This window comes from Bidens hawaiensis, unplaced genomic scaffold, assembly GCF_021521415.1.
Source record: "Bidens hawaiensis isolate Kalapana, Puna unplaced genomic scaffold, B.hawaiensis_p1.1 tig00020030_1, whole genome shotgun sequence".
In the NCBI taxonomy this organism is placed as follows: Eukaryota; Viridiplantae; Streptophyta; class Magnoliopsida; order Asterales; family Asteraceae; genus Bidens; species Bidens hawaiensis.
The window spans coordinates 233427-259256 of NW_027493045.1; the positions used below are offsets into that span (position 1 = coordinate 233427).

Genomic DNA, 25830 nt, shown 5'->3' on the forward strand with positions numbered 1-25830 from the left:
TATTTTACTTTAAATATAGGTAGATAGATTTATTGATATTTATTAAAAACATTTTTGGAAAATAATAATATAATGAAAGTAAAACGAGATAAACATAGAAAGGAACAAAGAAATTAAAAAATTTATATATAGCGAGGATAAATAAACAAATAATATAGTGAGTTGATGATGACTGATGGATTAAAAATCACGTGTATAGATTTAGGGTTTAGTTTTTGTAGAGTATAAATTAGAGGTTTGAATGTGATTCTGTTTTCGGCTTTGTGCTGTGCTGTGCTGTGCTGTGCTGTGATATTATTATCGTTTTGATAGGAGGTTTGAAGATTAAATACTTTTACATCACACCGTCGGCGGGAAATTGCTTGCTAAGCACAACCACATCTTTAAGGTTCATTCATCTTTTTCTTCTTCAATTTTCATTATATTTGATACATCTCACTGTGTAATTAGCTTCTTGAGGTCATAGATCTTTACATTGAATGTCACAATTAGAGGTGTAACCGACCTACTCCAGATCCGATCGATTGAAAGCTCGTTTAGTTTTTGAGCCAGCTCGGCTCAAGGTTTGGCTTGTTTAAAGTACCGCACGAGCTCGGGCCGAGCTTTGGCTCATTTAAGGTTTTACTCAAAATATATAACAATAATTAAAAACATATATAAATTAATTAATAAAATAATAAATGAGCACGAGTTTACAGAACAACTATAAAGTCGTCACGAGTAAGGTGAAAATGAGCCAGGATGCTCGGGAGCTACTTGAGCTTGGATCAATGAAAAGCTCGAAACAATCCGGGATTTTCGAGCCCAACCCTCAAATAAAGCTCGTTTAGTTATCGAGCCTGAGCTCGAGCCTTGTACGGGACGGTCGTTTAGGCTCGTCGAGCATTATGAGCCTTGTGTATTTTAAAGCTTACCTCTTTTGGACTTCTATGTATTAATCTCACACTGCACAGCCAGCGTCGAGCCGAGCTTAGGCTCTTTTAAGGTTTTTCTAAAAATACATAAAAATAATTGAAAACTTATATAATTAATTGATAAATAAAAAGGAGCCGAGCCCGATTTTGAAAAAATGACTCACAAGCTTGGGCTCACAATACTCATTAGGGCAGAAAATTTCAATCTGTGGTTCAAATATTAACTGTTGTGATATTTAACTGTAAGAAGTTAGGGTTTCTGTAAGTTGAACTTACATGTGTTTTTTGATATAATATTATAAACTCAGAATCAGATATAATGCTTGGCAAGGAATTTTTCACTGAGTATGGTGAAGCCAGTCTATATGAAATTCAGGAAGTTGTTGGGAAGGGAAGTTATGGTGTTGTTGCAGCTGCGGTTGATACGCACACTGGGGAGAAGGTTGCTATAAAAAAGATTAACGATGTTTTTGAGCACGTTTCTGATGCGACTCGTATTCTTCGTGAAATCAAGCTTCTTCGGCTGCTTAAACATCCGGACATTGTTGAGATTAAACATATTATGCTTCCTCCTTGTAGAAGAGAATTCAAGGATATTTATGTGGTTTTTGAGTTGATGGAATCAGATCTTGATGAAGTAATTAAGGTTAATGATGATCTTACTCCTGAACATCACCAGTTTTTCTTGTATCAGCTTCTTCGAGCTTTGAAGTATATACATACAGGTAGACCTTCTCAATACTCTTATATGTGTCAAGATTTTGTTACCATGACTTGATTAATAATTACTTACCGTGTGTTGATTATTTGATTGCATGTTTTTCTTTGCAGCACATGTGTTCCATCGAGATTTGAAGCCCAAAAACATCCTTGCCAATGCAGACTGCAAGTTAAAGATATGTGATTTTGGTCTAGCCCGTGCATCGTTTGATGATACCCCGTCAGCAATTTTTTGGACTGTATGTTTCTCTCATTATATTTACTATGATTGAAGCATTAATCTTCGATGAGTTGCTGATGTTGTATTCTGTAAATCTTTACAGGACTATGTGGCTACCAGATGGTATCGAGCTCCTGAACTTTGTGGTTCCTTTTTCTCTAAAGTAAGCATATACACACACATCAGTTAACATTAGCTATCTGAAACATAAGCTATTCTAATACTCATTTCTCAATTTGGATTGTTTCAGTATACTCCTGCAATTGATATCTGGAGCATAGGATGTATATTTGCTGAGATGTTAACAGGAAAGCCATTGTTTCCTGGGAGGAATGTTGTGCACCAGTTGGATCTTGTCACTGATTTGCTTGGTTCTCCTTCTGCTGAAATCATTGCAAGGGTTCGTTTAAAGTTATCCTTTTTTGAACTTATATTCAAAGATTATCACTTTTTTAGCATCTGGATAACAGTAGTTATTAAAAATCTGCAGATACGGAACGATAAGGCTAGAAGATATTTAAACAGCATGCCCAAGAAAACCCCTATTCCATTCTCACAAAAGTTCCGGAATGCTGATCCACTGGCACTTCGGCTACTTGAAAAATTGATTGCATTTGATCCTGCAGACCGAATATCTGCTGAAGAGATAAGCATTAGTAAAACTTTATGCTTTTCTAGTAATTAACTTGGTGAATGCTTGAAACTTATTACTGTTTATTGATATTGTGAAATGTATTATATTTGCAGGCATTAGCTGATCCGTATTTTTATGGGTTATCTAATTTGGAATCTGAACCATCCAAAGAGCCAATTTCAAAACTTAAATTTGAGTTTGAAAGGCGAAGATTAACTAAGAATGATGTAAGGGAATTGATTTATAGAGAGGTATGGTCATATCTATGAATCTTTACATTGCATTTTCTTTTATTTTACATTGTATTTACTCATCATGGTTCTATCATATTTTTAAGCACACAGATTCTAGAGTATCACCCGCAAATGCTGCAAGAGTACCTTCATGGTGAAGAGCACATAAGTTTCATGTATCCAAGGTCAGATTAAAGATTTTCTTTTGACTATCATTAACTACCTAAAAGTCTAAAATACCCTTCCTTTTTAAATTCAATTTCAGTGGGATTGAACGATTCAAGCAAAAATTTGCTGATCTTGAAGAGCAAGAAGGGAATGCAAGAAAAAAGTCTCCGCTTCAAAGGCACTACACATCATTGCCAAGGTACAAACGAAAAGAAATTGTTAACAAACCGTTGATAAATTAATAAAGAAACAGTTAGTTATAGGTGTAAAAATGGTTAGTATATTATACTATTGATATATTATGGTATGTTGTGATAATTGGTGTGATAATTTTTCAAAGAGAGCGGATATGTGTACCCATAGAAGAAGCAGTTGATGAAATCAACGACTTTGAAAGGCGTACAAATGCTGCAATTGCCACCACTCTTCAAAGCCCACCAAGATCCGAAAGGTGTAACGAATCCAAAACTGTTAAAAAAGATTCTAACATTATCCAAAACAGTCCTAGAAAGCCAGACTTGCCCAGAAGTTCTACCACTAACACACCCAAATATGTAGGACCCAGCAACAGGAGTTGCAAGGTAAGTATTCTGTACCTCAGTGTTAAAAGACTGATTTTGAGGTTTGAAATAACTGCAAAAAACACTTTATGATGTTTTCCAAGTTCTATTTTTCTGACATAAGTGTATGTTTTTTAGGGTCAAGGAGATGAGGTGAGCAGTGTTCTGTCACAGAAGCTAGCAGCACTTAGCTCTTGATTTGTGTATCAAGGCTTTTGACTCTGGATGTTGACCGAGTCTAATATTAGTTCTACTGTGTAGTATTGATGTTGTGAACTTTGATAAATTATCTGCTGCTATCTGTTGTGACTGGATTGAAGCTTTATTGTTGTGAACACTGCTACCTTGTAATAATAACATGTATTATGATCTATTGTAGTATAAGTTGAATTCTACTTGGATGATCCCTATTAAGTAATAATTATTGGTCAAGGCCTGAAAGATCTAGTCATTGCTAGTTCAGTTAGGGTGATCCATATCACCATATTGTTGTATGAAGACGAGTGTGATTTGAGTGTGGTTGCTGGTTATGTGCAAAAGTTAAGGTAGTCAATTTGTGCCAATCAATCATGTTGTAAATTTTTCTAAGCCACGTTGAGGATTGGGCTTTTCTTTTTATATTTTAAAAATCTAGTTTAGACTAAATGATTGATGAGTCATGTTTATTTTCTATTTGGTTGGGGACGCATATCAAAACTAATGCTTAGTAATAAATGAAGTTGAAACGGACAAATATTGAATTATCTCAACTAATCATAAGAAGGCATGTTTAGTATTAAATGATGCTAAAACTAATGCTAGAATGTGGATCTGCTATGTCGTAATGAATATGTCGTGCCAAAGTTAGCGAACATGTAGTTTAATGTCATTTTTAATCTACCATGTCCCAAAAAAAACTTGTCATGCTCGCATTGATTTATAATTTTAAAAGCGAATGCTATTTCGTTAACTTCCTAAGTCAAAATGGATACTTTGCGATTTTCTCTTATCAAATTTTCCGCCAAGGCATGTGCATGTATATGCATTTTTTCATGTGTTTTCTTTAAAACTGGAGTTTCACACACATTAACCAGAAGGTACATGGTTCTATCCTTTTTGTTTAACGACAGTGTGGAATGTTGTAATACGTTAAAGTAGGGATGAGCAAACGGTACCAATTTGGTATTCATTTATTGAGGTTCCAGAATTGGTACAGTACGGGTATTTTATCGATTTTTTTTGCCTACGGCACTGGTACCATGTTTGGCAACTTTTGGTATCAATACTTTCGATACCGAGTTTGTCCCTGCTTTAAAGATTAAAAATTAAAATTTAAATAAAATGAGAAACCCGTCAAAAACCATCCGAACCCATAAATCCAAAATACCGAATCACCTACAACTCTAGAAATCAACCCAAACAACTTTTAAAAGCCTGAAACCAAAGTAATTCAGTTTACCAAATCAAACATGTCAAGCTCACCCAAATATTCCCCATTGTACGTCATTATTTAAAAAAAAAATACATACTATAAAATCAAAAGTTTATTCTCTTTTAACATGGTTTAGTATTGTTATATTTTTAAATGTTGTCATGCAATGTGTGGCAAACAATGTGATTATCCAATTATGTATTGTACTTATCTTGTTATATACGATGCAGATTTAAGTCTTAACGAATTTAATTTACATGGATGTAAAATAGAGATGCTTCTGAAGTGAAGTGGTATCAGCAGTCGCCTTGTAAGCGATTGCATTTTTCTTCTTATCGTCTGGCTGCATCCCCTACTTAATTATTATTATTATTATTATTATTATTTGCCCTAATTTGCATCATCACATGAATATTTCTTATAAGTAGAATTAGGATAAAATTATTATTCTCTTTCTCTAATCAACGAAAATTTAGCATGCAGTGTTTAAGTGAGAAATGCTAAATATATCTCTCCATCTAAACATAGATTAACGACCAACGATAGTTATGGCAGACCAAGCATGTGGGACCAACGACAACTGTTCACTAAGGTATCCCCTGCTATGTGTCATGATGAACACTTTGATGAAGAAAAAGATTATTTTGATGCATCCTTAATTTCCTGCTAGTCCAGTAGAGTTATATGATGGAATTTCAGATGACCTGGATAAGGATAGTAGTATAGCTCTACGGGTACAAAAGTGGTGGACCCCGCCATGCTGTTTAACTCATGAGTTTAATAGTTTTTCTTCCCATGAGAGTGAAAGTATATCAGATCAAAGTACTTGCTCTCCGCCCATTATCCAAAATGGGAAACCTTCTTATTCAAAAGAAGAAAACTCTTTACACTTTGTCATCTTTAACTGAATCTCAAAATAAAGAGAAATTAGATCCTCAATGTGTTGTTGATGATCCCACTGCACCGTTTGAATTGATTCTTGATAAACCTATTAGTTGTGTGCTTGCATTAACCAAGAACAAGTGCAGTCAGTTGGAAAGCTGTGGTTTCCATACGGTTGGTTGTTTTTTTTATTTCATTAAGTAACCTTGTACTCTTTTGTAGTCATGCCTAAAATTTATTTTTGACAATTCGCAGATACGAAAGCTGTTGAGTCATTTCCCTCGGACATATGCTGATCTACAAAACGCACAAATTACAATCAATGATGGACAGTATTTGATATTTATTGGAAAAGTGTTATCATCCAGGTTAGAGTTTTTTCTTTTGTTGATAACTGTTTCGTGCACAATCTTTTGATGTTTGTAATATGTTGTTGAAATGTAGGGGAATCAAGGCAAGCTGTTCTCTATCATTTCTTGAGGTGATTGTTGGTTGTGAGGTTGCAGAAAGTGGTTCAGCATGTACGGTTTCTGAAAAGAGTAATGGAAGCAAGAGAACGATATATTTGCACTTGAAAAAGTTTTTCCGTGGGACCCGATTTACGTATCAGCCTTTTCTGAAAAGTCTTCAAGATAAGCAGAAAGCAGGTGACATTGTTTGTGTCAGTGGTAAGGTGAGGAGTATGCGCGCCAAAGATCATTATGAAATTAGGGAATATTGTTTGGATTTAATTAGAGACGACGATGATGAATCTGCGTGTGCTGAAGGGAGGCCTTACCCAATTTATCCTTCAAAAGGCGGTTTAAATCCAAAGTTCCTCGGTGACATTATTGCAAGGTTTTCATTTTCATCTTTTCATTCCTCCAATCAGTTATATACTAATATACATTTGTTTCCATATTCATTTGCTCATTTGTGTTATCTAGTGTTCTAGATACATTGCCTCCTGACATGGATCCTATTCCAAAGAATATTCTTCAGATGTTTGGACTGAAGGGCCTTCGTGATGTAAGTCTGTTAAATTTCTGACTGTATATAAAAATCTAGATGTCTAATTGCAACAAATTAATGCAGGCATATATCGGTATTCACCAGCCAATAAATTTTACGGAGGCGGATTTAGCCCGCAAAAGGATTATCTTTGATGAGTTCTTTTATTTGCAGGTAAGCTTGTTTTATACAGTTAACACCACTTTTGTCTTTATTTATATTGGTTTTGACATTGTAAATTTACAACAGTTAGCCCGTCTGTTTCAAATGCTTGAAGGACTTGGTACACGAATTGAAAAGGATGGTTTGTTAGACAAGTACAGAAACCCTGTAACAAATGCAGTAGTTGCGGAACAATGGTGTGCTCTAACCCAACAGTTCCTCAAGGCTCTACCATATTCATTAACTTCTAGTCAGTTAAATGCTGTTTCAGAAATCATTTGGGATTTAAAACGCCAAGTTCCAATGAATCGACTTTTGCAGGTCTAAATTTAAGTAAAAAAATGTAATTTTCTTGATCTTTAATGGTACAATTTCAATTTAACCTGCTGTTTCTTTATAGGGAGATGTGGGATGTGGGAAAACCGTGGTAGCTTTCTTGGCATGCATGGAGGTTATTGGTTCAGGATATCAGGTTTAGTTTGTTTTAATTTGGACTTTTTTCATAAACTTTAAAAAGCATTTGTTTACTTAATTGTTTGTGATAAAATTTTTAGGCAGCTTTCATGGTTCCAACTGAGTTGCTTGCTATCCAACATCATGATCATCTTCTTAGTTTGCTGGAGAACATGGAAGATGTACCTTGCAAACCATCTGTTGCTTTGTTAACAGGCTCGACTCCAGCAAAAAAGGCCCGTCTAATTCGTGAGGTATGGTCGTATGGGCCATTTCATCACCCTCTATAAAAGTTAAATCATTGTCAAGATTTTAACATATTTCAAGTTACAGTTGATATGAATGTATTGTGTTCCTTATTAATTTCTACTTGCAGGGTCTCCAAAGTGGTGAAATTGCATTGGTGATCGGGACCCACAGTTTAATTGCTGATAAAGTGGAATTCTCTTCTTTAAGGATTGCTGTGATAGATGAGCAGCACAGATTTGGTGTGATCCAGAGAGGTCGATTTAACAGCAAGGTTCGTTTTCTTTATTGATATTTAAAGAATAAATATTTAATATTGCTCTGTTAATATTTTATTTCTGAAATCTTGCAGCTATACTGTAACTCATTAACTTCCAAATTGGTTGAAAATGATTCCAATGCCAACTCAAACGGTGAAATAAGCATGGCCCCACACGTTCTTGCTATGACCGCCACCTCGATCCCGAGGACTCTTGCTTTAGCTTTGTATGGAGATATGTCTCTCACACAAGTATTTTATCCTGCTTCTTTATTATTATAATTATTATTATTATTATTATTATTATTATTTCCACTATCATTATTTAATTCTGAGCCTTTTCTTATTCAGATAACTGATTTGCCTCCTGGGAGAAAACCGATTGATACATTTGCAGTTGAAGGAAACGAGACAGGTTTTGAAAAGGTTTATCAGGTATGCAATATGTTACATGTTTCTGTTTAATGGGAGTTTGTATTTTACTATTTTATATCGAGTGATATATTGATCAAATCTTGCTGATTACAGATGATGAAGGAAGAGTTAGAATCAGGAGGGAGAGTGTATATAGTGTACCCAATCATTGACCAATCAGAACAACTTCCTCAGCTTCGTGGTGCGTCTGCTGACCTGGAAGTTATATCAAACAGATTTGAAGGGATCAGTTGCGGGTTGTTACACGGGAGAATGAAAGGTGAGGAAAAAGATGAAGCTTTGAGACGGTTTAGATCAGGAGAGACACAAATACTGCTTTCCACACAAGTTATTGAGATCGGTGTGGATGTTCCAGAAGCTTCTATGATGATTGTTATGAATGCTGAGAGATTTGGGATATCTCAGTTACACCAGCTTAGGGGACGAGTTGGACGTGGCTCCCGGAAGTCAAAGTGTGTACTGTTGTCGTGTACAACAAGTGGGCTGGCTCGGTTGGAGGTGCTTGCCAAATCCTCAGATGGTTTCCACCTGGCAAACATGGACCTTCTTTCACGTGGTCCTGGTGACTTACTTGGAAGGAAGCAGTCTGGACATCTTCCCGAGTTTCCAGTTGCGAGATTGGAAATTGATGGAAATATCCTTCAAGAAGCCCATATAGCTGCACTGGTACTCTTATAACTTTTTTGACATTTTTTTTTATAAATAAACTTGTTTGACGTACGAATATGTGTGGTACTAATCGCAGACAATATTAAGCGAGTCACATAATTTGGAGGAATTCCCAGCACTTAAAGCCGAGTTGAGTATGAGACAACCGCTCTGCCTTTTAGGTGACTAACCCAAAAGATTAAATTCTCGTTTCAGACGCTTGCAAATAGTTTTGAAGCCATTTTAGGGATGTGGCAAGTAATTCTATGCAGTTGATATTTTTTATACAGGTATGGTTAATAATAGTCCATTGTTATTTAATTTGTCGCGATTGCTTGTATATCATCTTTTCTTTGATACATTATTTTGTGCGTTGTAAATTTCAGGGTGGTCATGGAGACTATCTGTTACATATTGATGCTAAACTGAAAGCTTGTGGTTGAAAAATTTGGTAAAGATGAAAGAGTGGGTAATTATTGAGCCAATGTTCTAAGCTTTCTATTCGCTTATGCAATGTAAAATGCTGTTAGATGTGTAACGATGGCACCCGAACAAAAAATTTCATGTCATAATTCAAAATATCAGTTACTTATAAACGATCTTTTTTACTTGCTTGGGCCCAGGTATTTGTCTTGATGAATTAGGTTTGTATGTAAACTCATGCACCATTTTTTGCACAAGGTATTGCTTATATTGTAGTTACAACTAGACTCGGGCATTAAGGGTCTGAAAACAGACCCGGCCTACCCGACCCACAGGTACAAACCAGGTTACGGCTCCCAGGGAAACCGTAAGCGGATCCGGGAAAACCGTAAGTGGACCCGGATCCACTGTTATTGGTTCCATCTCTACCGGTCAAAACCCATACCCGACCCGGCCAAAAACCAATAAAAGCCCTGCCAAACTGATCAAAACCCGGTCAAAAACCAGACCATACTCAGAGCCAGTTCCTACCCGACCTGGTCCTTAGACTTCGTTGACCGAACCTGAACCGGTTTTTTTAAAGAGCCTTATTTGCGCACCTCTATTTACATCAGGCCATTTTGACAAGTCAATCAGGAAATGAGTTGATGTGGTATTAAACAGAACTAATTTTTGCCCCGTGCAGTAAGCGTTTTTCTTTTCTGAATGATGCGTATTTGTGTGAGACATAAAGTTTGACATAAACAGTTAAGGTAGTTATAGGGTGGCACACATAAAGTTGGATGTTTAATTACAGAAAGAGTTTACATAGTTATAGGGTAGCATTTGAAGTGAACCGAGTCCCGACATTTTTCTATGTTCCTAGTGTAGTAGTTGTTTTATATGCCTTCAACTGCACAATTGTTCAAGATTATGTGGCTGCGCTGTTTCTGTTTGCTGCTGCGATTCTGATTATGCCGGTTGTCAAAAGTCTTGTTAGGGATAATTGCAGCGGAATGTCGGTTTGGCTTACTAGGCTGGATCAATGCTCCCCGTGTTCTATCTATCCTTACCTGAAATATGCAAGGCTATTAAGTTTTTTTTGTGGTTGTGTGTAAGTTTATTGTTTGTGTTTTCGTTGAGTTACCCAAAAAATATTCCTGACTGGGCAGTGGGATTAGTACCTAGCCAGTAGCCTCCTTTGTCGAAGGCGTTTCGTCTTCTGCATGATTGTTGTTTATGTTTATGTTAGATACTTAGATGTGTGGCAGAATATACCTGGACCTTTTTTAATTCAAGTATTTTGAAAATATAGTTTCTAGTAAGGCAACAATCACAAATAAATATTAAAAAGTGGCAAAGCGCCACGGCTGACGTGTTCTTAAATTGGCATTCCCCAGCAAGAAACATGTTTCTGGACGATCACATTGTTTGAATTATGTTTTGTTTTTCTTTTTCTTTTTCTTTTTTCTTCCTTTTTTTTAATCTCAAGAGCTGCGCTTGTTGATGCTGTTAGGGACCTGCAAATTTTCTGGTCACTCATTGTTTTGCTGCAAAAAATAAGACAATTATTGAATTTAGAAAGGTATTAGCTGTAACCAGGAAAATATAGAGCAGTTTGTCAGTATTGGAGGTTCACAAATTGGTCTTTGATCCTAAACTGGTTCGGGTCGTAACCAAGCTGGTTCTTGGTCAAAGTAGTCAGACTGGTTTTCGCTTTGGGAGGTCAAAAACTGGGACCCATGGAACTGGTTAAGTTATGTTTGGCGTCGGTTCGTGTAGGAACAGGTTTTGTATAAAGTAATATTTTTATTAAAAGACAAAAATAAACAAAAACATTCATATATAATGTACATACCTACAACCGGTTTCAAACACCGGCCCGAGCCTACCTGGTTCAAAACCGGTTTGGTTGGTAGTGCGGTTAACCGGTTTGTTGTCCCATGTTTAGTTAGTATAGAGAAACGTGATGAAACTATAAGGCGTTCTAAAGGGTGCGTCTTTTCCATCTCGTAGGCATACACATTGGGCTGGAGACTTGAGAGTAGAGGTGCAAAAAACAAAACCCGGAACAAACACAGCGTACCCGAACCGGAACAGGACCGACCCTACTCGAATCATGGCAACCTGTTCAAAAACCGGAACCATACAGGCACAAAACCAATAAACTGGCATCTACAGGTAGCAAAGATGGTTAACACTCAAAACTCCAGCCACACATAACTCCACAAAAAACATAAAAATTAACTGGACATTAGAGCAGACTATCAACCAGAAAAAAGAACATGCAAGCTGATTAAAAAAGTTAACATTTAAATGAAAGCCTCAACAACGCCTGACCCCGCCAACAAACTTTGAGCTCGGACTCAAACTCGCACAGGCAGTGAAAATATAAAGACTTGGCCAAAACCACAAACACCACCCCAACAAGAGCAGAAATTGTAACTCAATCCAATAAACATGTTCTATACCCTAAAAAAACAACAAAACAGAAGCTGCAGATTCAGATTTTGATATTTGTCTTAAGTAATAATGATTTTTTGTGAACAAAAGAGTAAATAAACACCTAATCACAAAAAAACACAACGATAACATAACCCGGAAAAGGTTAAAAGGTGTGTATAAAATAAAAATCAACTTAAAAGAATGTATATAATAATATCGAACCCAGTACCTCGGGGGTGACCGTGCTCAATACCTATAAGAATTTTCGGACAAAATCGTGTAAATTTACCTTACTAAGCGAAAAAACGGCAGTGACCGGGGCCACCCCGGTCCCCATTATACTTCGCCCTTGGCCATTAATAGAGGTCCACATACAAACACCACTATGAACTCCAATCTAATGAAGCTAATCATCAAACCAAAACTGTTGTTGCAACATTACATGAATCTGAACTCAAATTCCATGAACATAAGATGCATCAATCACATACCATTCATGCAGAATTCGGCTGTGAAACTGCTTGCAACTTTTCAAGAAAAGCTTGGAGCTCCATGAATTCTTCAGTTTCTGAAAACCTCAAAGCAGCTTGTTTGATAGTGCTCTTGAGATGCATCTCGGCTGCACTGAACTCTTTACGCCCACCATTCATCAACCCGATTTCCATATAAACTTTACAAAGTTCTAATGAAGCACGTGCAAATTTCTTGAACCGTTCTTTGTCTTTCCATACCTCAGATCCTTGATATGATCTAACTTGCTTTAATAAAGCTTCTGAACACATTAACAGATCCCCTTTAAGTTTATGCCACCTTGCAAATAATCCCCAAATCTCTCCATCCCCTCCGCTTTTAGCAATATGCTGCAAAATCTTACCAATCAAATCGATTAATTGCTCTGTTTCTCGACTTCTTTCTAACCCTGATTCATCAGCATGATCATTGTTTTTGTTTTTCCCTTCAAGTTCAAGCATTATACTATCTAATAACTTAACATCATATCTTTTATTGTTGGTCAAAGTCAACACTTTCTGCGTAGCTTCCAATGCAAGACTGAAATTGCCATCATCTACTGCGACCTGGCTGTAATTCTCCCACATTTGCCAGCTCTCTCGTTTAATCTTTAAAGCTTCTTTAAACGCAATTAAAGCCTCTTTGTTTCTTTTCCTGGTCATATGCAAACAAGCAATATTATTCCACGCCTCCCCATTATCAGGATCAATCTGGACGGCACGTGTAAAAGCATCCAACGCTTTATCAAGATCCCAAGCCTTCAAAGCAGCTGCACCAAGTGCAAACCATCCATCCGGGTACAAGGAGTTTAACCCCATAGCAGATTCCCATAAAAGTTTTGATTTTTCATATTCCCCTCGGTTGTACGCACTTCGCGCAAGTGACCGTTTTGCCCTTACGGACTTATTTTCTGAAACTTCCAATGCTTTCTCATAACATGAATCATCGTTTGTCACATCACCCAACGAACACCACAATCTTGGATCATTCGATCGTTCCAAAAGACGCGTGTTAATCAGCTCTACAGATGCAGCTTTCTTGTCTAACAAATGGTAACAGAAAATCACATTATCCCATAATTCAAGACTCTCATAAATCTTCACAGCTTCACCTATCAATCCACAACTAACCAAAAGATCTGCAAACTCTTTACGAAGAGATGGAATAGTCGGTAAATCAACACCAAAACAATAACGTATTCTCTCTGCAACGTTAGGTACCGACTCAAAAACCCCTTGAACTAATTTATCCATCATTAGCATAGCCCTTTCTTTAGTTCTCCCACGCGTTTTCTCCCATCTTATACGCAACAAATCACAAAAACATTTAATAATAAACAAAGATGATGGTTGAGAATCAACGGCCTCTATATACGGAGCCATATCCCACCTCTGCATTTCATCATGTGGAGTATTCTTTTCAATTATCAAACACTGTGCCAAAATCAGCGCTTGCTGAACCTGACTCAAACTGACAACACCTTCATCTTTTTGTTCCAAAAACCTAGGAGTCAACAACACACCAGACGCTTCATGAACCTGATGATCACGCTGCAAAGACTGCTCTTTACCAACCACAGAACTGTTAACATCAGCAAAAAGGCGAAGCTGCGCTTTCGGATCCACCTGATGCACAGTTCTGAAACCCATTGCACCACTAACAGAAAGCGAAAGCCCACACGCTTTTTCCGCCATTCCAAATTGCAACTTGGCAGCGTCAACATATCCGTATCTAAAATCAATAATCCCTAACTCTAAATGAACCATAGACACAACATCACTCAAAATCACCTCTTCTGTCCCATTCCAATACATAGCCACTTTCTCCAAATCACCCAAATTTGCTAAAGCTTCAGACTTGACCTCTTTCAACATCTCAAACAAAACCGAAGAATTACCGTCAAGAAGCTTCTGTTGAAGCAGTAAAACCCTAGCTAACCATAACGAAACCGTTGGAAAATCAGCATTATGTTCTCTAACTGTCAACAATAATAACTTAGCAAACACTATATATTCCAAATTATTAAACTTTCCTAACAAATCAGACCCAGATGACATCACCTCATTTCTCGCCCAAATCTCCAAATCCTCTTTATCGAACAGTTGAGGCAGTGGTTCAACTGGTCCGGTGACATTAGACTGAACAAACCCTAAAAACGCGGCAACTGCAAGTACAAATACCAAAAATACCCTTTCTTCAATTGAGTCGGTGCTTGGTGCAATTAAGAACGAATTGACGCAATTGGAGATGGAATCAGAGTAGGAAGACGATGAATTGTTGAGATTGAAGATGAATTTGGCGGGATTGGAGAGTAAGGGTTTGGTGTATTGCCCTAATTCGATTGATTCGAGTAGGGCGTGAATTGGGGTAGTGGAAACGGGTCGGGTTTGATTGTGTGCAAGTGTGCATTGAAGGAGACGAAGCTCATAGCTGCGGAGTGTGTGCAGGTTCGCCATTGAAGACTAGAGTTTGGGAATTAGGGTTTTAAGCCTCAAAGAAAGATATTTTGACTTTGACTATAAAGTTGAACGAGTGTTAACCGCTTTTTTACCCATTTTTTTTTAAATATGCTCATTTTGAAATGTTAATATTTGGGTTTAATTCCGATACGGTAATAAACCTTACAGATACCAATCAAATTATGTCAATGTTTAGAGTTTACAGACGGCGGTTTTATCGATTTTTTTTCCTTTTAAACATGTTCATTTTACTAAAAGTCGTTAAAACTCAAACGTTAGTAGAACCTAAGCACTGCGCTAACTATTCGACGCGAATTCAGTTGATATATTTTAGATTCGTTAGTATACAGGAACTAAATTCAAAAAAACAAATTCATAAAATGACGATATTAGGTTGATCGAATAAAAATTCATAACCAGGTAAAAAAAGGAGTTGAGTGATAAAAAATACAAAAAAAAAGAGAAACCAAATTCGTAAAATGACGATTTGGAAAAAAAGAAGAAAAGAAAAGAGAAACCATCTAAAAGAAGAAATAAAAAGAAAAGATTCATTACTAAATTAGTTTAAAAAAAAAGAGTCGAGTGATAAAAAATATAAAAAATAGATGATATTAGATTGATCGGATAAAAATATTAAAGAAGTATGATATAAAAATAAATAATTGATTAAATTAACAAAAAATTTATATAGACTGAAATATGTTAATTTAAAAGTAAAAGGTCAATAAAAAATGAATGGAAAACAATGGTTTGGTAAATAGCTTTTAAACAACACTAAAATGATAATAATTTTTTCACTAACATTAGTCTAAAAAAACCTCTTCTAGAACATGGTTTGATTAGGTTCGGTTCAGTTTTAAGCTTCATAAACCAATAACTGTTTTTTTGTTAATTTCGGTGTCACATCCCGACTAGCATAATGCGGAAGCGTAAAACGGGAATGTAACAGACACCTCTGGTATCAACACATTGTTTATAAAGAAACGTTACAAACTAATTTACAATATATTACATTTCATTGTTCTATCATTGTTTTACAGTGTAGGTGATTCAAACAAAACTAGTTCTTTAACTATACGATCTTACTACTAGTATCCTTGCTTCTATTCACATAGCATCAACCACACACCTTGGGCAAGTAACGAATCACCAAATCACTCCGATTTAGGTACACCTGAAAAGCAGTTTAAAACAGGTCAACTACTAGAGTTGGTGAGTTTCACGAGTTTCGAGAAAACAGTAATGAGTATTCACAAATTAACACTTGTAATCGTGAAATAAGTATGTATGTATGTAAATGATGTAATTATGCTAAGCTACAGTGAAGCCTTGACTGTATGTGCTGCGTGCATCCATTTCCCACGCTCAATCAACCATTGTGGCCCTTTTCCGCCCACAACATGCCTCAAGTAGCTATGTCTAACACTACATAGCGTGTTGTATAATTATGGTCATGTGCAAACGGGGTAAAGTCTCAGCAATACATGCCGGCTCCGTTTGGGTTTGTCAAACCAATAGTACTATTCACAAGCCACCGGCTCGAAGTTAATCACTGTGTTAGTGGGGACTTTCGTGTGTTAGCACTTAGATAATTCACATCAATACATGTTTCAGGTATGTATATGTAATCAAACATGCTTTTCACCCAAAAAGTTCGTAAAACTATTTATAGAGTGGGGTCATGAAACTCACGGTTTAGTAGATAATCAGTACTGTATCAGCTCGTGGTTTGTTTGGTCCGCTATCAGTAGTTCCTATAATCAATATTATAATAATATTAATATTTTAATATTATTATAATCTCAATACTAAAATGGGCTGTATAACTAATCTGGGTGTAGCTGGAACGTCCAGAAAGTGGCAATAGGCTTAGGTTGTGATGTTGTTCAATGTCTAATACTTAAAACTGAACTTGGCTCAGATTCCCGTTTTCCCATCTGGGCCAAGTTGTTCGTTTACGCGTTCAGAAAACAGTTATGGGAAAATAAGCTTGGGTAAATGTATTGGTTAATAAAATGATTAAGTTATAAAGAAGGATCACATACTGGGGTCCCGGATTAGCCACGGGGCCCGTTTCCGTTTATGGAGATTTATTTGAGAAGAAACGCGCACAATCCACCCGGATTGTCCAGGTTTCTCATAGAAAAGTTCGTTTTCACTTAATTAGTCCAAAAATATGATTGTTGATCACTCTTGGTGTTTTGATATTCCCGCAGATTCGTTAATCGCGAACTTGCTGGTTTTTATAAAAACTGGATTTGTTTAATATTCAAATTATCATAATTAATTAACTGTTAATCATTAAATTATGAAAATTTAACCACTTATCAATTAGAATATGTAGATTTTTATAAAAATATTTTTGGAATTATTTACTGATTTATTAATTTATAAAAATTCATTTTATCAGCTATATTTCGCCTGAAAATCGTCCGTTTACCCCAAACAATTTCCAAAAATTCCACAAAAATTCCTGAATACTCAAATCATGTCCCAAAACAACCTGTATCAATTCCAGAATGTAAAAAGCTCGTGCGATATTCTTTTCGACCCAAATTCGGCTATAAAAATTCACATGAACACATATACACAAAACACCTTTAAACTTCTCCAAATGATCCCAAAATTCGTATGTGATCAAAGTACATCAAATATGATTTCCCAGAAAAATTTCATAATTTTTGAAGTATTTTAGCTATTCTTCCCAAATAAACGTTCCAATTCGGTAATAAATTTGCCAAATATTCTCGGATGGTCGAAAAATTACCAAATTTGAACAGGGACTCACATGTGGTCCCTGCTGTCCCTGAAAAATTTCAAGTCCTAACAATATGCGCATCACAACTTTAATCTAAATAGCCCGTAAGCGAGTGTTTCGGCATTACCTTAGCGGGTTTGGCTTGTTTCCGACTTTCTAATAAAGTTTTCAGGTTCCTGTGCTTCTATGAAAGCTAGATACAAGTCCTATATCACAAACCAAGCAAGTTTCATCAATAGAACAGCCCTTTAACTTAGGGTTTCGGCTAGTGCACAAAAACGAACTTTTGAACCGTAAAAACGCCGTTTCAACCCTTTAATCCGTGTTTATGGCCAAAAAAAGATCATGATTCTAATTTGAAACTAGGTTTAACATCAAAGAATGTGTTTGAATGATTTTTGAGAGTTTTACATGGTTAACTATGATTTTTAACAATTAAGACATGTTTATATGTTGTTAAACGAGTTTAAACGAATCAAAAATCGATTAATCATAAGGTTTTTACCTAGTTTTCTTGCTGGTTTTGGCTGTAGAAGAAGAGTTCCAGAAGTTGTGTTTGAAAATATGTGTAAAAATATCTCAAATCTAGTTTATATGTGAATGGAAAAAAAAGGGGGGTGGGGTGGCGGCTGCGGCCGGAAGTCCATGGGCCCATTTTGGCCCAAGTTTCTGATTTCTCAAGCCCAAATACGAAAAGCCCGGTCCAAATTTAGTTCGGGTTCGGTTTTTGGCGCCAAAAACTTATCGGGTGCGTTAAACGGCGCGAAAACGAGTGTTTTTCGGCTAGTTTTGTGTAAAATTATAAAAACATACTATATGTTTGTAAAAATCAAAAATATTTTCATTGATCGCTTAAAAAATTTCAAATAAGTGTTTGGTAAGTCTTTTTCGGCTTAACGGATGATACAATGCTTGGTTTGTAACTATCTTTCGCGTTTAAATCTATAGCGGGTAGTTAAACGAGCATGTTTTCGTTTAACTTGTTTGCTATCAAACTAAGGTCATATTACTAATATTTTAGCTTGTATAGATCGTATATCACTTATAGATGCCCCCCCGAGATATCTGGGTCATAAACCGACCCGTTCGGTTAATTGTTCGTTTGTTACGCAAAAGGCGTTTATTTGCTTAATCGGTAAATACGTACTGAGGTGTACCTTGTTTTGGCTCAAATGTCACATTCTCCCCCCGTTAGAAAATTTCGTCCCCGAAATTTGATTATTCAACTTTGTCTTTGTTTGGAAACAAGTACGGGTATTTCTTTTTGAATTCGGATTTCCGCTCCCACGTGAATTCGGGTCCCCGTTCTGAATTCCAACGATACATGTTTCAGGTATGTATATGTAATCAAACATGCTTTTCACCCCAAAAGTTCGTAAAACTATTTAAAGAGTGGGGTCATGAAACTCACGGTTTAGTAGATAATCAGTACTGTATCAGCTCGTGGTTTGTTTGGTCCGCTATCAGTAGTTCCTATAATCAATATTATAATAATATTAATATTTTAATATTATTATAATCTCAATACTAAACTGGGCTGTATAACCAATCTGGGTGTAGCTGGAACGTCCAGAAAGTGGCAATAGGCTTAGGTTGTGATGTTGTTCAATGTCTAATACTTAAAACTGAACTTGGCTCAGATTCCCGTTTTCCCAGCTGGGCCAAATTGTTCGTTTACGCGTTCAGAAAACAGTTATGGGAAAATAAGCTTGGGTAAATGTATTGGTTAATAAAATGATTAAGTTATAAAGAAGGATCACATACAGGGGTCCCGGATTAGCCACGGGGCCCATTTCCGTTTATCCAGATTGATTTGAGAAGAAACGCGCACAATCCACCCGGATTGTCCAGGTTTCTCATAGAAAAGTTCGTTTTCACTTAATTAGTCCAAAAATATGATTTTTGATCACTCTTGGTGTTTTGATATTCCCGCAGATTCGTTAATCACGAACTTGCTGGTTTTTATAAAAACTGAATTTGTTTAATATTCAAATTATCATAATTAATTAACCGTTAATCATTAAATTATGAAAATTTAACCACTTATCAATTAAAACATGTAGATTTTTATAAAAATATTTCTGGAATTATTTACTGATTTAATAATTTATAAAAATTCATTTTATCAGCTATATTTCGCTTGAAAATCGTCCGTTTACCCCAAACAATTTCCAAAAATTCCACAAAACTTCCTGGCTACTCAAATCATGTCCCAAAACAACCTGTATAAATTCCAGAATGTAAAAAGCTCGTGCGATATTCTTTTTGACCCAAATTCGGCTATAAAAATTCACACGAATGCATATACACAAAACACCTTTAAACTTCTCCAATGATCCCAAAATTCATATGTGATCAAAATACATCAAATATGAGTTTCCAGAAAAATTTCATAATTTTTGAAGTATTTTAGCTATTCTTCCCAAATAAACGTTCCAATTCGGTAATAAATTTGCCAAATATTCTCGGATGGTTGAAAAAATACCAAATTTGAACAGGGACTCATTGAAATAGTCCCTGCTGTCCCTGAAAAATTTCAAGTCCTAACAATATGCGCATCACAATCTTAACCTAAATAGCCCGTAAGCGAGTGTTTCGGCATTACCTTAGCGGGTTTGGCTCGTTTCCGACTTTCTAATCAAGTTTTCAGGTTCTTGTGCTTATATGAAAGCTAGATACAAGTCCTATATCACAAACCAAGAAGGTTTCATCAATAGAACAGCCCTTTAACTTAGGGTTTCGGCTAGTGCACAAAAACGAACTTTTGAACGGTAAAAACGCCGTTTCAACCCTTTAATCCATGTTTATGGCCAAAAAAGATCATGATTCTAATTTGAAACTAGGTTTAACATCAAATAATGTGTTTGAATGATTTTTGAGAGTTTTAGATGGTTAACTATGATTTTTAACAATCAAGACATGTTTATATGTTGTTAAACGAGTTTAAACGAATCAAAAATCGATTAATCATAAGGTTTTTACCTAGTTTTCTTGCTGGTTTTGGCTGTAGAAGAAGAGTTCCAGAAGTTGTGTTTGAAAATATGTGTAAAAATATCTCAAATCTAGTTTATATGTGAATGGAAAAAAAAGGGGGGTGGGGTGGCGGCTGCGGCCGGAAGTCCATGGGCCCATTTTGGCCCAAGTTTCTGATTTCTCAAGACCAAATATGAAAATCCCGGTCCAAATTTAGCTCGGGTTCGGTTTTTGGCGCGAAAAACTTATCGGGTGCGTTAAACGGCGCGAAAACGAGTGTTTTTCGGCTAGTTTTGTGTAAAATTATAAAAACATACTATATGTTTGTAAAAATCAAAAATATTTTCACGGATCACTTAAAATATTTCAAATAAGTGTTTGGTAAGTCTTTTTCGGCTTAACGGATGATACAATGCTTGGTTTGTAACTATCTTTCGCGTTTAAATCTATAGCGGGTAGTTAAAACGAGCATGTTTTCGTTTAACTTGTTTGCTATCAAACTAAGGCCATATTACTAATATTTTAGCTTGTATAGATCGTATATCACTTATATATGGCCCCCCGAGATATCTGGGTCATAAACCGACCCGTTCGGTTAATCGTTCGTTTGTTACGCAAAAGGCGTTTATTTGCTTAATCGGTAAATACGTACTGATGTGTACCTTGTTTTGGCTCAAATGTCACATTCGGTTTGGTTTACTTAGTTTCGGTTTGGTTTTTGCTCACGCCTACAATGTTACCAAAGTTTCTAACGGTTCGTGAGGGGACGAAAATTTCATTTTATGCTAGTTCATTTAATAAACGAATGAAGATGAACAAAACCTTTAGTCAAAGGAATGAACATGAATAAAATTATTGTTGGTTGATTTATGTTCACGAGCGTTCATTGGTTTACGCTAGTTTATGCTCGTTTGTTACGTTCATTTATGTTTGTTAGTTTAAGTTTGTTTGTTTACATTCATTTAACTTTTGTTACACAATTACATTTTAATCTGGTTTTATGAAATTACATAAGAAAAAAAAACAGTATAATTTGGTCTAGTTTTTTTTGGTTATTTAGGCCTAGTTTATTTAATTGGTGTTCGCTCAATTATTTTTATTCATGTTGCTTAACCTATGTGCACTTATGTTTGTTCAGTGTATGATTGTTTATTTTCTTAAACCAATGACAAACAAACATAAACGAACACGAGCATACTAATATTCTTAATGAACGAACAAGAACATGAAAGTAATTTGTTTAATTGTTGGTGTTCAATAGCTTGTATGATTGGATTATAACTATGATATACGATTTAGAAAACGAGCCGACCAGTCTGGTAATGGATCCCAAGGGTTGGAGTCGAAAAAGACCATTTAAGTAAGCACTGACTAGGTTTGGATGAGAATCGTTTTCACGTAAAAAGTTTAACTTCTTGTTAGCTTTGTGGAGAACAAGGGGAAACTAGCGGGACATCTCAATTCTTGAAAAATGGCAAATTCAATACGGATCATCATCGATCTATCGATGGGGCAAAATACCACCTGCTTATGTTTTTTTGTTTTGTTTAGGAATATCACAATTACATTCACAGGGAAAAGAATACAAGTTGTTTTTTTAATCATGTGCTAGTTGGTGCCTTCTGAATTCTCAAAGTACGTAATGATTTTGGGCTTCGAGTTTCCTTTGGTAAAAGGTAGAAGGTAGATAAAAAATTCATTCCTTAGATTAGGTAACTGGTGTAATTTCAATTTTTAATAAATGATTGTACTGTAAGTCAGATTGTTGCATTTTAGGCCCTTAGTTACTCATGCTCATTTTTTTATAGGTATGTATGTGACAAAATAAACCTTTCAATGGTACACAAATGCATACAGAATGTTATGTTCTCATTGAAATTATAATATGGTTCTACAAATGTACAAGTGTTGGCAGGGGCGGATTCAGTATTGAGCCAGGCGGAGCGTAGGCATCCCCTCAAAGTCGTATTTTCTTCTATAAACTTCTAATATATTAGGTTCAAAGACCCCAAGTGCCCCATCCGTGTTTCTTTTAGTGTCCCAAGCTCATCTTTCCGAGCCAACTTTTCAAACGCAAGTTTAGTTTTTTCTTTCACAAAATAACAATTAAGCTTAGATTGTTTAATTGTCTGATCACTTCATCAATTAGTTATTAATATAGTGATATATTTTGTTAGTTTAATCGGACCATTAAAAAAATTAGACGAAACTATAATAGTATTCAGAGTATCATTTCTTTTTTATAATCTACACTATTTAACTTTAATTTTTTTATATGTACATAAGAGCTTTGTGCCGTGACAATTATGCAAAGGTTTTTATCAATTGTAATATGTATTTTGTTTATTGCGTTTTGGAAAAATTTATTGCCTACATTTCTATACGTGGTTTATCTAATGTAATTTTGTTGGACCCAACCCATTTTGGTTTGATTCGTTTTAGTTTGACTTGACCCGTTCTAGCTTAACCGCTTTTGACAACCACTGACAAAATTTTCTGGATCCGCCACTGATTGGTGAAACACAAATTAATATTTATCTATTTGATGACAAGCTTTTAAACGTTTGCAGAATACAAAATAATATTAAAAAAAAGACAAATTGCAGAGGTAATAAACTAAAAAGGAAGATTCCCCATACAAAGTCATCTAGCGGTTGAGTTAACTAATGGGCTGTTTGGCAACTTCTGAACTATTAAGTGCTGAACCAGTTAAGTCTGTTTGGTTGGACCTCTGAATAACTAAGCAAAATGACTATCTTACCACTCTGAAATATTTCGTGTTGAATGAATTATATCTGTTTGGTTATACTTTGAATGATAAATAACTATAACAACAAAATACAAAATAGTTTACGTACAATTTGAGTTTTATTCATTTGAAATTAGTTGAGTAGCTATCTCGTCACGTAAAATGATCATATACTCAATACCTTATGAACCCATTCTGTATCGTGAACGAACTGACCATCACTTTCTTCATGTATTTCAAAAAATATATTATTCTCATTGTATATCAATGGCTAACAACTTGAGGTTTCCCTTCATCTTCTTCAAAAAGTAGTGTTCATAGACATCAAATTGCGTATTTAATTATCTAGTGTCAAAATGATACATTATATTTATAATATATCACTGTAGAATTAATTTATAATGACAACTTGATAAGCATAGGACATGCATTCAATTCATTTTATAATATATTTCCCTAAAAATCATAGCACATGAGTACACAATAACCATCAACCGCAAGTTATTCATCCTTTTATTTTACCGACAAAAACGAACTTTTATAACCAACAAAGATAGTTATAGTACAACATAAACTCAACAAGGAGCTGAAGTAAACATAAATCACATGGAAACCTACAAACACCAAATCAAAATTTCCTACTCTAATATGAACATGAAGACGAAGAGTTATAATATTCATGTTCACACCAAATCATTTTGTTCTTCTACAACTCCGTCTTTCTTTTAATCCTACACCATGCTTGAGTTGTCTTGCCTGCTGTGTTCCAATGTTTTAACCAAGTTCACTGTTGAACATCATCACAGATTATGTAGCACCATCTTTGTTAAGTGTCTTGTAAGTCTTACATTTTACACTTGTTAATTGTCATCCTATGCATTTCCTCCCTTTCTCATCCTATGTGTTTCCACCCTTTCTCTTTTAGCATTCTGTTTTGGCCGCTTCTGGTCACAATATTACACTGTATCAAACTGGTGCCATAAAATAAATAATAATAATAATAATAATAATAATAATAATAATAATAATAAGCATGCAACTGCATTTTCCTTGCTAATTACTCATTAGTCATTCCAAGTTTATTGATTAATATGTTTCTATGCAATCAATGCCCGTCATGCCTTTCTACAATTTAAAGAAAGAAACAAGTCATCGTATAAAATTAACGGTTCGGGTTGTTTTGACGGTTTGGGTCGGTTCAACGATTCATCACATAATAAAAATACGATACAATAAAGAAAAAGACATCGTCAAATTTAAGTTGCAACAATTGCACTAACAAAATTGTAGCTTCAACAATCAAATTTAAACTTCTAACAAAATCTTGTGTAGCTAGTAACCTAGTATGATGCATGTAAACAAACTAACGAATTAGCATGTAAACAAACTAATAAATTAATAATTTAAATCAAAGATTAAAAAAAAGAGTAACAAAGAAAGTCAAATTCAAAAAACTGGTTTGTCAAATTTGGACACCGAGTGGCATGGCAGTGAGGCACGACGGTGGTCATGGTGTCTGGTGTTCCATTCTAGGAAACCTGTTTGCAAGGTGGGCTAGTAATGGTGACAGTGTGCAAATATGGTTCAATAGACATCATATGTCTCTTTTATTAAAATAAATCTGCCTATGCCTCAGTGATAAAGCATTTGGTTACATGTGAATGATTAGAGAATAAATAACGATTTCAGGAATCTAATGAAGAACATATCAACAAATATGGAAAACATGACACTAATTAACATAAAAACAGGTGTAGGACAATGTCCAGAATATAACAAAGTAAAAAACTTAAGTAATTCAAACTTAACTCAGTCAATGATCAAAAACACATGTACATTACAATGATATAAAGTATAAACATAAATAAAGAACACCAAAAGAATAAACAAAAGCAAAAGCATGTGACCTTTAATGTGACAGTAGCGACAACTAGTTAAAAGACGCCAATGGGAACCTAAAATCTTTAATATACAAACAGAGGCTGTAACTTATGAGGGTGGAAAGTTTTATAAAACCATAAAAATACTTCATTTTTTTAAACCAGACAAAAATGGGAATCGAACTCGGGAGTCCGGGACCTCATACTTACAAACCAAGGCCTTAGCCACTCCGCCATTGTTCTATTTTGGTTAGAGGGTGCACTCTAGATTTTATGTATAGCAATACACTATAATTTCAAAACTCGCGAGGTTTCTGTGCACCCCATTCCACCCCTGAACACTTTGATTTATTTAATACACACACCAAGTTTCTTGGATTCAAAAACAAAGAAGCAAGTCAAATGCAATAAAAATTGTTCCATAAATACAAGCATCAGCTAACAAATTCAACTCTGTCTCAACTTTCCACATATTTAAATTATTAAAATCAAATACAATTGTTTTATCATGATCATAGAAAAATTCATCACATGCAGCTAATTCTAATAATCAAATAAATATAGACGGGCTCTTGAAATCTTATCTTTTACATCATTAACAAATATCAAATTAGTAATCAAACCAAAACATAAATCTCAGAGTAAGAGGCTGATGCCCAGAGAGTAAAAATGATATTGATTTCATTCTTAATTGATGTGAGTTTGGTCTAAGCATTTTA

General features: G+C 35.3%; 2 protein-coding genes and 1 pseudogene across 3 annotated transcripts; 2 read left to right on the forward strand and 1 right to left on the reverse strand.

The window, feature by feature from the left end:
* Positions 1 to 363: 363 nt before the first annotated feature.
* On the forward strand, positions 364 to 3844 carry LOC143559749 (mitogen-activated protein kinase 9-like). Its single transcript, XM_077048229.1, has 11 exons — positions 364 to 388; positions 1223 to 1639; positions 1746 to 1873; positions 1958 to 2017; positions 2105 to 2254; positions 2345 to 2498; positions 2600 to 2739; positions 2833 to 2906; positions 2987 to 3088; positions 3230 to 3470; positions 3588 to 3844. Exons 2-11 carry the CDS (start codon positions 1234 to 1236, stop codon positions 3645 to 3647), a joined length of 1515 nt encoding a protein of 504 aa, XP_076904344.1. The 5' UTR covers positions 364 to 388; positions 1223 to 1233; the 3' UTR covers positions 3648 to 3844.
* Positions 3845 to 4272: 428 nt separating this feature from the next.
* On the forward strand, positions 4273 to 9468 carry LOC143559755 (ATP-dependent DNA helicase homolog RECG1, chloroplastic/mitochondrial-like; annotated as a pseudogene). Its single transcript, XR_013139995.1, has 15 exons — positions 4273 to 4291; positions 5352 to 5732; positions 5773 to 5916; positions 5998 to 6110; positions 6187 to 6579; positions 6669 to 6750; positions 6817 to 6906; positions 6982 to 7215; positions 7295 to 7366; positions 7449 to 7601; positions 7724 to 7867; positions 7946 to 8104; positions 8204 to 8287; positions 8381 to 8953; positions 9033 to 9468. The product of XR_013139995.1 is annotated as an ATP-dependent DNA helicase homolog RECG1, chloroplastic/mitochondrial-like (transcript).
* A 2804-nt stretch (positions 9469 to 12272) lies between these two features.
* On the reverse strand, positions 12273 to 14766 carry LOC143559750 (uncharacterized). Its single transcript, XM_077048230.1, has one exon. It carries the CDS (start codon positions 14746 to 14748, stop codon positions 12277 to 12279), a length of 2472 nt encoding a protein of 823 aa, XP_076904345.1. The 5' UTR covers positions 14749 to 14766; the 3' UTR covers positions 12273 to 12276.
* Between the last annotated feature and the right edge of the window lie 11064 nt (positions 14767 to 25830).